Genomic DNA, 13669 nt, shown 5'->3' on the forward strand with positions numbered 1-13669 from the left:
TTCTCTCTAGTGTTGCTTACTGTTTCTTGTTTGTTTCACCCTTAGGCATCAACTGTTTCTAAGTACAAGTTATCAGAACAGCACTTCTCCCAGTTCTTCCCTGATGAGCCCCCTGTGTTTGTCTTTAGTCCCCCTCCTAAAGGGCGGGGCAAACCTAAGAATGTTTCTTCTCCTAGAGAGGTGAGGATTGGCAATGTCTTCATCCCAAATGGCCCTATGGGCAGGCCTTGGTCAAAAGTTCTGCACTGTATAGGGAATAGGGTGCCGTTTGGGACACATGCCATATATAGAACTGTTGTCAAGCATTACTCAGTGAAGATATAACCATTTAATTACATTGTAATGATAACTGTTATAATTTTTGGACTTCCATAATGGTTTTCTCCAGTAGACTTGTTCGTAAAGACCTCTGATTTGTAAAGCTTCTCAAGACTCAATAGCATTTTCATAATTTCCTTTAGATGGGATACAACTTACTGAAAGCAGCAGAGAAGCTTCGTCTGATGCAGCAGAAAGAGGAGATGGCTACGGGTGAGTCCAGTATATTATAGTAGATAATAGTTAGCATGTAAGTGCAAAAACTGGTGCACTGTTGTCATGTAAGTTCTAATGAGACCGTCCCAAGATATGTATGAATGATCCCACAATTTGGCTGCCATGTTTACAGTGCATTCGGAAAGTATTCAGACCCCTTGACTTTTTCCACATTTTGTTACAGCCTTGTTCTAAAATGTATTAAATATTTTTTCCCACCTCATCAATCTACTCACAATAACCCATAATGACAAAGCAAAGACAGGTTTTTAGACATTTTTGGTAATGTATTTAATGTTTCTTTTTAAAAAGACCTTATTTTTATAAGTATTCAGACCCTTTGCTATGAGACTCAAACTTGAACTCGGGTGCATGCTGTTTCTATTGATCATCATTGAGATGTTTCTACAACTTGATTGTAGTCCACCTGTGGTAAATTCAATTGATTCGACATGATATGGAAAGGCACACGTGTTTTTAAGATCCCACAGTTGACAGTGCATGGCAAAGCACAACCAAGCCACAAGGTCGAAAGAATTGTCCATAGAGCTCCGAGACAGTTTTGTGACGCGGCACAGATCTGGGGAAGGGTACCAAAACATTTCTGCCGCATTGAAGGTCCCCAAGAACACAGTGGCCTCTATTTTTCTTAAATGGAAGAAGTTTGGAACCACCAAGACTCTTTCTAGAGCTGGCTGCTCAGCCAAACCTGGCTGCTCAGCCAAACTCAGCAATCGGGGAGAAGGTCCTTGGTCAGGGAGGTGACGTTTATTTTTTTTTAATACATTTACAAAAACATCAGAACCTGTTTTTGCTTTGTCATTTTGGGGTGTTGTGTGTAGCTTGATTAGGGGTGAAACAGATTTAATCTGTTTTAGAATAAGGCTAATGTAACAATGAATACTGGGTTCTGAATACTTTCCGAATTCACTGTATCTATTTATCCAGAATAGTCCAGAACCGTCACATTAAATCAATATGTTTTAGTTACAACAATATCTATTTTGCTCAGCACATGAAAAGGCCAAGTTGAAGAGGGAGAAAGAAGATAATCTGGAAGCCAAAAAGAAAGAGAAGGAGGACAAAGAAAAGAAGAGGGAAGAGATGAAGAAGATGTTTGAAGAGGAGAAGCAGAGGAGGAAAGTGGAGAAGGAAAAAGTGAGTTGATATGAGGAACTTTTCTTTGGATCAATTTCATTGTTTAATTTACATTTGATTTGTACACCATACAACTTCTCATGTCTCATTTGACTTAATATAGGTTATACTGTATATATCATTATACTGTATTGCAGGAGAGGGAGAAGCTGAAGGAGGAAAAGAAGCAATATGCAGAGCGACTGAAGATATGGAGCAAACCCAGAGAAGACTTGGAGTGTGAAGACCTGAAGGTGAGCAGCCCAGAACATCCTTAGCTTGTCTTTATTTGGCCTCATCCTCTATAGTTGAAACATGTTTACATTTTCTATTAAATACAATAGTCTTGTTTTCCTGGGCCCAGAGCTGTTTGTGCTGTATATCCAGTTCATATCGGCAGTATGAGTTAGCTATACAGCACAAACGCACCAATGTTCCCTCAATTTTTCAGCACTGAGCAAATTTCAGCTCTTCTGGGTGCCAATTCAGATTTTGGTGCAACTGCCAGCGTGCCGTTACTGTGAACACTGAGGCTGTACCCGTTTTAAGTTAGTTTCAGACAGTGGTCCAGTAGGCTACTGTGGCAATTTGATTGTAATGTAGGCCTACCAGTGGCCTACCATCAAAAACAATATAGAAAATGCATCCCGTAACATTTTAACATGGAAATAGCTGTTCTATCATTCAGCCTACAGTAGCAGTCAATGTGGGATGTTCAATGTAGGCCTACATTCCATGAGAATTTGAACAAAACATGCAGAGCTTGACCTGTTTATCCACAGGTGACAATGTTTTGTAAGAATGTAAGATGTAAGAAACTACTTTACAAAATGTAATGCATTATTACAGAGAATCAGACTAATTATGCTACCCTTTGCATATTGGTCACATGGCTTATTCAAGCCTGTCTCAAAATACAATACTGCCCCTTTAAGACAAACTCTTAACCTGACTCGTTTTTCCAAGACTGCTAGAAATGTACATGTTTTGTGCTCTTGTTGGAAGCAATCACTCCCCCCATTGCTGACTACAAAAAATATATAACTGGGCTAAGACGTCACTAACTAGCAAAGGATATGAACAAATGTGCGTGTATGACTACTCTCGCTTTGATCTCAAACCAAGCGCATCTACTGACCACTCATGCTTTTAACACAGTCCAGTTGAAATAGCTTGTTAGAAGCTTATGGGTTCGTAGCTTCATCCCCGTAGCGTGCACACCCACAAACACCAATTGATTCATGGACTGCTGAATGCGCACTACTGTTCAAAAGTTTGGGGTCACTTAGAAATGTTCTTGTTTTTTAAAGAAAAGCACATTTTTTTTCCATTTACAATAACATCATTGATCAGAAATACAGTGTAGACATTAATGTTGTAATTGACTATTGTAGCTGGGAACAGCTGATTTCTAATGGAATATCTACATAGGCGTACAGAGGCCCATTATCAGCAACCATCACTCCTATGTTCCAGTGGCACTTAGTTAGCTAATAAGTTTATCATTTTAAAAGGCGGATCATTAGAAAACCCTTTTGCAATTGTTAGCACAGCTGAAAATTATTGTTCTGATTTAAAGAAGCCATAAAACTGGCCTTCTTAGACTAGTTGAGTATCTGGAGCATCAGCATTTGTGGGTTTGATTTCAAGCTCAAAATGGCCAGAAACAAAGACCTTTCTTCTGAAATTCGTCAGTCTATTCTTGTTCTGAGAAATGAAGGCTATTCCATGCAAGAAATTGCTGAAGATCTCGTACAACGCGGTGTACTACTCCCTTCACAGAACAGCTCAAACTCAACAGTCTCTAACCAGAATAGAAAGAGTGGGAGGCCCCGGTGCACAACTGAGTAAGAGGACAAGTACATTAGAGTGTCTAGTTTGAGAAACAGACACCTCACAAGTCCTCAACTGGCAGCTTCATTAAATAGCATCCGTAAAACACCAGTCTCAACATCAACAGTGAAGAGGCCACTCTGGGATGCTGGCCTTCTAGGCAGAGTTCCTCTGTCCAGTGTCTGTGTCCCTTTGCCCATCTTAATCTTTTATTTTTATTGGCCAGTCTGAGATATGGCTTTTTCTTCGCAACTCTGCCTTGAAGGGCAGCATCCTGGAGTCATCTCTTCACTGAGAGATCTGGCTGTAATAAAGAGATTCTCAGCTTTTTTTTCTTCTCTGCTCCAAAAAGCAATTGCTGCAGGCTCTAGTTTTGTCTAATCTTGATTATTGTCCAGGCGTGTGGTCAAGTGCTGCAAGGAAATACCTAGTTAAGCTGCAGCAGACCCAGAACAGAGCGGCATGTTTTGCTCTTCATTGTAATCAGAGGGCTGATATAAATACTATGCATGCCAGTCTCTCTTGGCTAAGAGTTGAGGAGAGACTGACTGCATCGCTACTTTTTATAAGAAACAATGTGTTGACAATCCCAAATTGTTTGCGTAGTCAACTTACACACAGCTCTGACACACACACACTTATCCCACCTTACATTCCACCAGGGGTCTTTTTTACAGTCCCCAAATCCAGAACCAATTCAAGAAGGTGTACAGTATTTTTTAGAGCCCTTATTGCATGGAGCTTCCTTCCATCTCATATTGCTCAAATAAACAGCAAACCTGGTTTCAAAAAAACAGATAAAGCAACACCTGTTTTGTGTGGACCCCAGGAAGAGTAGCTGCTGCTTTTGCAATAGCTAATGGGATCCTAATGAAATACCAATACCAAATGGCAATAGTCTATTTGCATATAGGCCTACTACAGCTCTGATTGGTTATACTGTACCGGTCTGTGTAGAGTACAGGCTGAGTCTTGCATGTCATTGCAATAGAATCCTGCTCTGACTCGTTCTGCTTACAATAATGTCTTGCGTCGTTCGTTTTGCTTACTAAGTACTGTACGTTGCATTAAAAGTGGCTAATATTGTATCGATTTGATCACAATTCCCACAGTAAAGATACTGAGTTCCCCCGTTAGTTAACACTATCAATCTTGTGCTTTTCTGCGCGGGCTGATATTTATTCTGCATGGCAGCCCTGGGGAGATACGCACACTGCTCGGAGGGAACATTGTCTGGGACCATGCTAGTTATTAGGGGGTTGGGACACAATCAAGTTTGGGAAACATTGTCCTAAATGTTCTCTAAATTGGTATGTGTGATTGACTGAATGGTATAACCATTATTGTTAAATGACTTGTTCTCAATGAATTACTAGTTAAGTAAAGAATATTTAGGCTTCTGACTCACTCTCCTTTATGGCTTCTTGTCCAGAATCTCCCAGCCCCGGTCCCAGTGAAGACCCGTCTGCATGCAGAGCTATTTGGAGACGCCCTCATGGTACTGGAATTCCTCAAAGCTTTTGGAGAGCTCTTTGACCTGAAGGATGAGTTTCCAGAAGGCATCACACTCGGTGAGAAACACTGGCAAAACCTATTTTTAGTCACCGGTCCTGCACCTTTTAGTTTTATCACCCATGTTTGCTTTTTGAGTATAGTTTGTCAATGCTTGTGTTAAAGTACACTGGTACAGTGACCGTCTGGTTGTGTGTGTTGGTGTGTGTGAAGAGATTTCTGACTGTGGGGCCCTTGTCTCTGTGTTCCAGAGGTGCTGGAGGAGGCCCTAGTAGGGTCGGACCCTGAGGGGCCGCTGTGTGAGCTGCTCTTCTTCTTCCTGTCGGCCATATTCCAGGCCCTGGCTGAGGAGCAGGAGGAGGTGGCCCGCGACCAGGTGGCTGAGGCGGACGCCAAAGGTAGGGATAGAAACGGACCTCGACAACGCTTGTTTAGTATCAACTAGTAAACCCATTGTGATTGTTCACCAAATAGACTTTGGATGTTAACAATGGTGACATTTCATCCAGGATGTAGGATTGACTGACTTTTAGCATCATGGTGAAATCTTAGTTTTCATTGAGGTAAATCGTCTTCCTTGTTGGCAGATCTGAGTGAGGCCCTGGATGATGATGCGGACCCCACCCAGTCAGCCATCAGTGCTGTGGCTTCTCTGGCTGCTGCCTGGCCTCAGCTGCACCAAGGTGAGAGAAGGACAACAGTCTTTAATATAGTCAATGTTCATATACAACTATTTGAGCATTTGTTTTCTTTTGTTCTGAGAGCCTGACTCTACTGCAGTGGCTCCCAAACTGGGGGGCGCTCCCTGGGGGAGATGAGAGTTCGGTACGGGGGGGGACAATGATAACTGTCTGGCTTTAAACTTACTCTTGGAAGTTGTAATAGTAGAATGCAGAAAGTGCAATTTCTCAATTGGGTAATGTATCAGTTCCTATTGTCTTAGAGCTATTTATAACTTGTCAGAAATGTTCAGATCAACTAGCCCATGTCAGCCTCTGTTTTAGATTTTTTTTAGCCCATAGATAATGTAATTTTTAATTCTCAAATATCACGTGAATACACATTAGACATTGCAAATGTATTGCATGAAAATAAGCTTGAAACCTGCAAGATTCTCCCCACCAACAAGAGGGGTGTGAACAGTTTTTTATGAACCGTGTTTGTTCCCATAGAAATAGACATGGCGTGCGCAGGATGTTCCCCAATGCTATGAGGGGGGGCCCCGAGTGATGAAGTTTGGGAACCCCTGCTCTACTGCACATGACTCGGGTCTCCATAGGATGCAGTCTTTAACTATATACAGTAGTATAAACAATAACTATACAGTACATGTCTGTGTCTGTAGGCTGCAGTCTGAAGCAGTTGGACCTGGACAGCTGTACTCTGTCCGAGATCCTGAGGCTGCACATCCTGGCATCAGGGGCCGACTGTAACTCCGCAAACTCCAAGTTCCGCTACCAGAAACAGGGAGGCTTCGGCTCTACAGACGACCCCTGTGTTGAGCTGAGACTGGCTAACCCGGCTCTGATCAAGAGGCTTTCCTGCACTGCTGTCTATGACCTGCTGCCAGGTGAGACTGAGAGACACACACCGATTGAAGCCACATGACTTGGGGTAACACTGCAGTGATGGTACAGGGTTAACGCCTTGAGTGTAGCATGAGTTTAATGGATCTGTGGTGTTCTGTCCCAGGTGAGAAGCTGAAGATCCTCCATGCGTTGTGTGGGAAGCTGCTGACTCTGGTGTCTACCAGGGACTTCATAGAGGACAGCGCTGACGAGCAGAGACAGGCCAAGCAGGAGCTCAGGGAACTGAAGGCTGAGCAGCACCGCAGAGAGAGGGAGGAGGCTGCCTTCAGAGTCCGCAAGAGGAAGGAGGAGAAGTTGAAAGAACAGGAGATGAAACTGAAAGAGCTGAAAGACAAACATGAGAAGCTGATGGAAGACGAAGGAAGAAATGGCTACATGAAGACGGAAGAGATGAACACCAGCACTGAGAGCCATGGGGAAGAGAAGACCGAGGATGAAGAGGAGCAGACAACCAACAACAAGACTAAGAAGCGTAAGTAATAGCCTTCAGTCCTCTTACCCTAATGTACATACTACTAGCAATTAGATTATGATTTTTCAACGCCGATACCGATTATTGGAGGACCAAAAAAGCCGATTAATCGGCCAATTTAAAATAAAAAAATTAACATGTATTTGTAATAATGACAATTACAACAAAACTGAATGAACACTTATTTTAACATAATATAATACATCAATAAAATCAATTTAGCCTCAAGTAGATAATGAAACATGTTCAATTTGGTTTAAATAATGCAAAAACAGTGTTGGAGAAGAACGTAAAAGTGCAATATGTGCTATGTAAGAAAGCTAACGTTTCTGTTCATATGAACATATGAAAGCTGGTGGTTCCTTTTAACATGAGTCTTCAATATTCCCAGGTAAGAAGTTTTAGGTTGTATTTATTATAGGAATTATAGGACTATTTCCCTCTATAAAATTTGTATTTCATTAACCTTTGACTATTGGATGTTCTTATAGGCACTTTAGTATTGCCAGTGTAACAGTATAGCTTCCGTCCCTCTCCTCGCTCCTCCCTGGACTCGAACCAGCAACACAACGACCACAGCCACCACATCGAAGCAGCGTTACCCATGCAGAGCAAGGGAAACAACCACCCCAAGGCTCAGGGCGAGTGAAGTTTGAAACACTATTAGCGCGCGCTAACTAGTAAGCCATTTCACTTCGGTCACACCAGCCTCATCTCGGGAGTTGATAGGCTTGAAGTCATAAACAGCGCAATGCTTGACGCACAACGAAGAGCTGCTGGCAAAAGGCCCGAAAGTGCTGTTTGAATGAATGTTTACCCGCCTGCTTCTGCCTACCACCACTCAGTCAGATACATGTATGCTCAGTCAGATTATATGCAACGCAGGATACGCTAGATAATATCTAGTAATATTATCAACCATGTGTAGTTAACTAGTGATTATGATTGATTGTTTTTTATAAGATAAGTTTAATGCTAGCTAGCAACTTACCTTGGCTTACTGCATTTGCGTAACAGGCAGCCTCCTTGTGGAGTGCAACGAGAGAGAGGCAGGTCTTTATTGCGTTGGACTAGTTAACTGTATGGTTGCAAGACTGGATCCCCCGAGCTGACAAGATGAAAATCTGTCTTTCTGCCCCTGAACAAGGCAGTTAACCCAATGTTCCTAGGCTGTCATTGAAAATAAGAATGTGTTCTTAACTGACTTGCCTAGTTAAATAAAGATTAAATAAAGGTGTAAAGAAAAAACGTCAAATCGGCGCCCAAAAATACCGATTTACAATTGTTATGAAAACTTGAAATCGGCCCTAATTAATCCTAGAAGGCTTTCATGTAGTGTGACTCGATCAATTGTTGTGGTGAACAGTAAAATTAATGCAAATGTTTTGGAACTGGAATGTTAAACAGTTCTGTGGTCCAGGTCTAAATGCTGTAAACTATTTCCCCCTCTGGTTAGTCTCATTATTGCCATTCTAACATAGACATTTGATTTCAGCCATAGAGAAAGAATGCAATCCCAAGGAGAAGCAGCCTAAAGACGAGCCTAAAGAGGTGAGCCCAGAGGAGCTTGCTCAGCAGCAGCAGAGGGAGAAGGAGCTTCAGGAGAAGATTCAGAAGGCTGCAGCCTGCACCTATATCCTCCCCCTGGGGCGTGACCGCCTCTACCGCCGCTACTGGCTCTTCCCCTCCACACCAGCCCTCTTCGTGGAGGACGACTACTTCGGCCTGACAGAGGACATGTTGGAACCCCAAGAACCAACCCAGGAGCCAGCCAAGGCTGAGGGGATGGAGGTGTCTCCGAACAAGGCCAGAGAACCAGAGGACCTCTCCCAGACAGGCTGTACCCCAGGCCCTGTCTCCAAACCTGTCCTCCCAGCCCTTGTCCAGAGCAGCTCTGCTCCCCCAGTGAACCGTCCTAACCGGTGGGCCTTCTACAGCAGCCCCCAGGAGGTGGAAATGCTGCTTGAGGCCCTGAACCCACGGGGCCACAGGGAGAGCAGCTTGAAGGAGGCCCTGGTGCAGGAGAAGGAACGTATTGCGCAGCTCCTCGGTACCGCTGCAGCAGCTGATCGCTACCACCGCACAGGTACTGACTACTACAGTCCACCAGACTATAGAGGAGAGGCCTCTGGCTATAGCAACTTGATCCAAATGGCCAATCTCTTTCTAACATCAACAGGCTGCGTTTACACAGGCAGCCCAATTCTGATATCCCCCTCCCCCTAATGTTTCTTTTGACGAATCAGATCTGCGAAAGATCAAGTAGATAGCTAGGTAGCTGTTTAGCTTTCTGGCAATTAGTAAGCTAGTTAGCTACCACATGTTCTTCTCAAATTGTCAACAGAGTAGCTAGCAAGGCCAGTCGCGTTTCCAGGAATCTGATTTATATCTGATTTTTTAAAAACCACTACAAATGTAGCTTGAAATATCAGATTCCATGTCCTTTTTGGCTGTTCAGACTGAATGAAAAAAGAACGGTTTCGAATCGGATATGCAAAAAAATGGGATTTGAGTCACTTCAAACTGCCAATGTGAACAAGGCTTTAGTTGGAAAAATATCAGAATTGGGCTGCCTGTGTTAACACAGCCCAGTTGTCAATGACTCCATGTGGACTCTGGTCCACTGGTTTGTCTCACTGCACTTCAGCAGAGAATCACTGAATGATTGATTGACTGAATGAGTGAGTGATGGTTTTCAATTCAAGTGATCCTACTGTATGTTTGGTATATTCACTGTTTTGCCTATATGTTGTTTTTGTTTGCAGATATTAAAGCAGAGGCTGCTGGTAGCAAAGGGGTCTCGGCCAGGTCCAAGGCTGCCCCTGCTCTACTAGAAGGCACAGCGGCTCCTGCTGAGAAGTTCATGGGCAACAGGCTGAGAGACCTGCTGCTAGATATAGAGGACCGCATCTACCAGGGTACACTGGGTCAAATCAAGGTTAGGAGTAGTGGTGGCTATTCGGCATGATAAATGTTCAATAGGGTGGGGGCAGGGTAGATGTCTGAGGGGGTGAAAATGTCGGGGGTGGGGGGCAGGTACCTAACTTGTGGTGGATATTCGGCAGGCTGATGGTCTGGGGTTAGAAGCTATTGGTCAATCTGTTCCTTTTAGCCATGATGTGCCTTTACTGCTGTGTCTGAGTGATGGAAGCGGGGAGAACAGGCTATGGCTCGGGTGGCTGAGGTCCCTGATCTTCTTGGCCTTCCTGCGACACCTGGTTTTGTAGGTGTTCTGGAAGGCAGGCAGTGTGCTCCCAATGGTACGTTCGTCTGAGCATACCACCCTCTGTAGTACCCTGTGGTCAGCGGCGGTGTAGTTGCCGTACCAGGCTGTGATGCAGCCGGACAGTATGGTCTCAATGGCTCTCCTGTAGAACACTGAGGTTTTCTTGGGGACAGACCAAATTTCTTCAGCCTCCTGAGGTTAGTGTCGCTGTCGTGCTTTCACCAGTGGCCATGTGGTTTGACGCCCGTTGATGAAGATGGGGGCGTGCCCAGCCTGGTTACTCCTGAAGACCACAATTCACTCCTTTTTTTGTTTTGCTGACATTGTGGGAGAGGTTGTTTACCGGTCACCACACCGTCAGTGCATACCTCCTGCCTGTAGTATGTCTATGGAATGTCAGGGCAATAGGTGAATTGGAGAGGGTCGAGTGTGTTGAGGTGATGTAGTCTTTGACTAGCCTCTCGAAGCACTACATGATGACGGAGGTGAGGGCTACGGGTCGGTAATAGTTCAGTTGTTTTCCTTTTCTTGGGCATAGGGATGATAGTGGACATCTTGAAGCAGGTTCGGATAACGGCCTGAGTTTGAGAGATTGAAAATGTCGGAAATCACAACAGCTAGCTGGTCTGCATGTGCTCTGAGGGTGCGGTTAGGGATGCCGTTAGGGCTCGCAGCCTTGCGACGTTTAACAAGCATGTAGTCCTCAGGGGATTCTCCTCGGCAGCTCAGTCGTGAAGCGTGAGGAAAAAGGTGTTTAGCTCGTGTGGTATGGGCGGCTTTGGTATCCGCAACTTGACTGGCTTTCTTTTTGTAATCCGTGATCAAAAAAGGCCCTGCGACACATGCATCAATGCATTTTTTTATGAGTCTGGTGACTGAGTCTGCATATTTATTGATGTTCACCCCATAGGTGACCTGGAACATATTCCATGTGATCAAAACATCCATGGATAATTGATTCTGGTTGGTCAGACCAGCACTGTGCAGACCTCACCACCAGAACTTCCCTCTTGAGTCTTTGTTTTTACTTGGTATGGAGCAAAATTAAGTAATGGACTTGCTTCCATTCAGCCACAAGAGCATTACTGAGGTCGGCACTGATGTTTGGCAATTAGGCCTGGCTCGCAGTCTGCGTTCCAATTCATCCCAAAGATGTTCGATGGGGTTGAGGTCAGAGCTCTGTGTGGGCCAGTCAAGTTCTTCCACACCAATCTCGACAAACCATTTCTGTATGGACCTCGCTTTGGGCACAGGTGCATTGTCATGCTGAAACAGGAAAGGGCCTTTTCCAAACTGTTGCCACAAAATTGGAAGCACTGAGTTGTATAAAATGTCATTGTATGCTGTAGCGTTAAGACTAAGGGGCCTAGCCCAAACCATGAAAAACAGCCCCAGACCATTATTCCTCTTCCACCAAACTTTACAGTTGGCACTATGTATTTGGGCAGGTAGTGTTCTCCTGGCATCCTCCAAACCCATATTTGTCTGTCGGACTGCCAGGCGGTGAAGCGTGATTCATCACTCCAGAGAACCCGTTTCCACTGCTCCATGAAACAGCATGATCATTACACAGGTGCACCATCAAATCAAATGTATTTTATATAGCCCTTCGTACATCAGCTGATATCTCAAAGTGCTGTACAGTAACCCAGCCTAAAACCCCAAACAGCAAGCAATGCAGGTGTAGAAGCACGGTGGCTAGGAAAAACTCCCTAGAAAGGCCAAAACCTAGGAAGAAGAGGAACCAGGCTATGAGGGGTGGCCAGTCCTCTTCTGGCTGTGCCGGGTGGAGATTATAACAGAACATGGCCAAGATGTTCAAATGTTCATAAATGACCAGCATGGTCCAATAATAATAAGGCAGAACAGTTGAAACTGGAGCAGCAGCACAGCCAGGTGGACTGGGGACAGCAAGGAGTCATCATGTCAGGTAGTCCTGAGGCATGGTCCTAGGGCTCAGGTCCTCCGAGAGAGAGAAAGAGAGAGTTAGAGAGAGCACACTTAAATTCACACAGGACACCGAATAGGACAGGAGAAGTACTCCAGATATAACAAACTGACCCTAGCCCCCCCGACACAAACTACTGCAGCATAAATACTGGAGGCTGAGACAGGAGGGGTCAGGAGACACTGTGGCCCCATCCGAGGACACCCCCGGACAAGGCCAAACAGGAAGGAAGCATCATGTGCTGGGGACAATAAAAGGCCACTCTAAAATGTGCAATTTGTCACTTAATGGCCAACGGACTATTTACATTTACACCCCCCCACCCCTTGTTTTACACTGCTGCTACTCGCTGTTTATTATCTATCCATAGTCACTTTACCCCTACCTACATGTACAAATGACCTCGACTAACCCGTACCCCTGCACATTGACTCAGTACCGGTACCTCCTGTATATAGCCTCGTTATTGTTACTTTTTAAATTTTTTTTTACTTTATTAGACTGCATTGTTGGTTAAGGGCTTGTAAGTAAGCATTTCACGGTAAGGTCTACACCAAATTTGATATGAGATGCAGCAAAAAAAATCAGTTCTTCATTGTTAGTAATGATTAGGTATTTATGTGGTATTTGACGACAAAATGAATGAGCTGTTATGAGGGACTTATATACAGTGGTAGGCAGAGTTATGAATTGAATCTGAATGCTTTCCAATTTTCCTCCCAAACTTGAAAAATGAACATGTAATTTTCAGTAAATGAAAACATTGGTGACTATTTGATGACATCTCTGGTTGGTCATGTATTGTAGGTGATGGAGAGGAGTGAGTGGAGGAAAGCACTGGAGGAAGGCCACTATGAACTACTGAGCCCCGAGTTGAAGGAGAATGGTTTTGGGAAAGGAGAGAACGGTGACGTGGAGAAAATGGACATCAATTTTAACTTGAAAAAAGACAGGTAAATGCTGTACATCCACCACATTATGGTCTGAATTTTGCACTACTGTCTCACATTGTGCACCAAGAGGTTAACTAGATATAATTAATGGTTATATCGATGAGTTGTCCTTATATGTCTGATAAAAAGACAGCTACCATATACTTAAATTAGTTTTCATACTATATATTTTATTTGCAAAGTACACTATACAGTTCATTCGGAAAGTACTCAGACCCCTTGACTTTTTAGTTTTTTTACATTACAGCCTTATTCTAAAATTAATTTGTGTTTTTCCATCAATCTACGCACAATACCCAATAATGACAAAGCAAAAAAAGATTTTTAGACATTTTTGCAATTTATAAATGCACTGAAATATCACATTTGCATTAGTATTCAGACCCTTTACTCAGTACTTTGTTGATGCACCTTGGGCAGCAATTACAGCTTTGAGTCTTCTTGGGTATGACACTTGTCACACTT

At 43.8% G+C, this 13669-nt stretch overlaps 1 protein-coding gene across 3 annotated transcripts in view; it reads left to right on the forward strand.

Moving 5' to 3' along the window:
• The window catches only part of LOC112261602 (bromodomain adjacent to zinc finger domain protein 1A-like), a 46364-nt gene that overhangs the window by 8938 nt on the left and 23757 nt on the right, over positions 1–13669 (forward strand). For all 3 annotated transcript variants that reach the window (XM_024437054.2, XM_024437055.2, XM_042329921.1), the window contains exons 7-18: positions 46–180; positions 462–531; positions 1547–1692; positions 1830–1925; positions 4937–5075; positions 5268–5414; positions 5604–5699; positions 6362–6586; positions 6709–7077; positions 8573–9163; positions 9843–10015; positions 13059–13204. In XM_024437054.2, coding sequence (XP_024292822.1) covers positions 46–180; positions 462–531; positions 1547–1692; positions 1830–1925; positions 4937–5075; positions 5268–5414; positions 5604–5699; positions 6362–6586; positions 6709–7077; positions 8573–9163; positions 9843–10015; positions 13059–13204 — 2333 coding nt within the window. The remainder of the gene's footprint in view (positions 1–45; positions 181–461; positions 532–1546; positions 1693–1829; positions 1926–4936; positions 5076–5267; positions 5415–5603; positions 5700–6361; positions 6587–6708; positions 7078–8572; positions 9164–9842; positions 10016–13058; positions 13205–13669) is intronic.

Source organism: Oncorhynchus tshawytscha, linkage group LG11, assembly GCF_018296145.1.
Source record: "Oncorhynchus tshawytscha isolate Ot180627B linkage group LG11, Otsh_v2.0, whole genome shotgun sequence".
Classification (NCBI taxonomy): domain Eukaryota; kingdom Metazoa; phylum Chordata; class Actinopteri; order Salmoniformes; family Salmonidae; genus Oncorhynchus; species Oncorhynchus tshawytscha.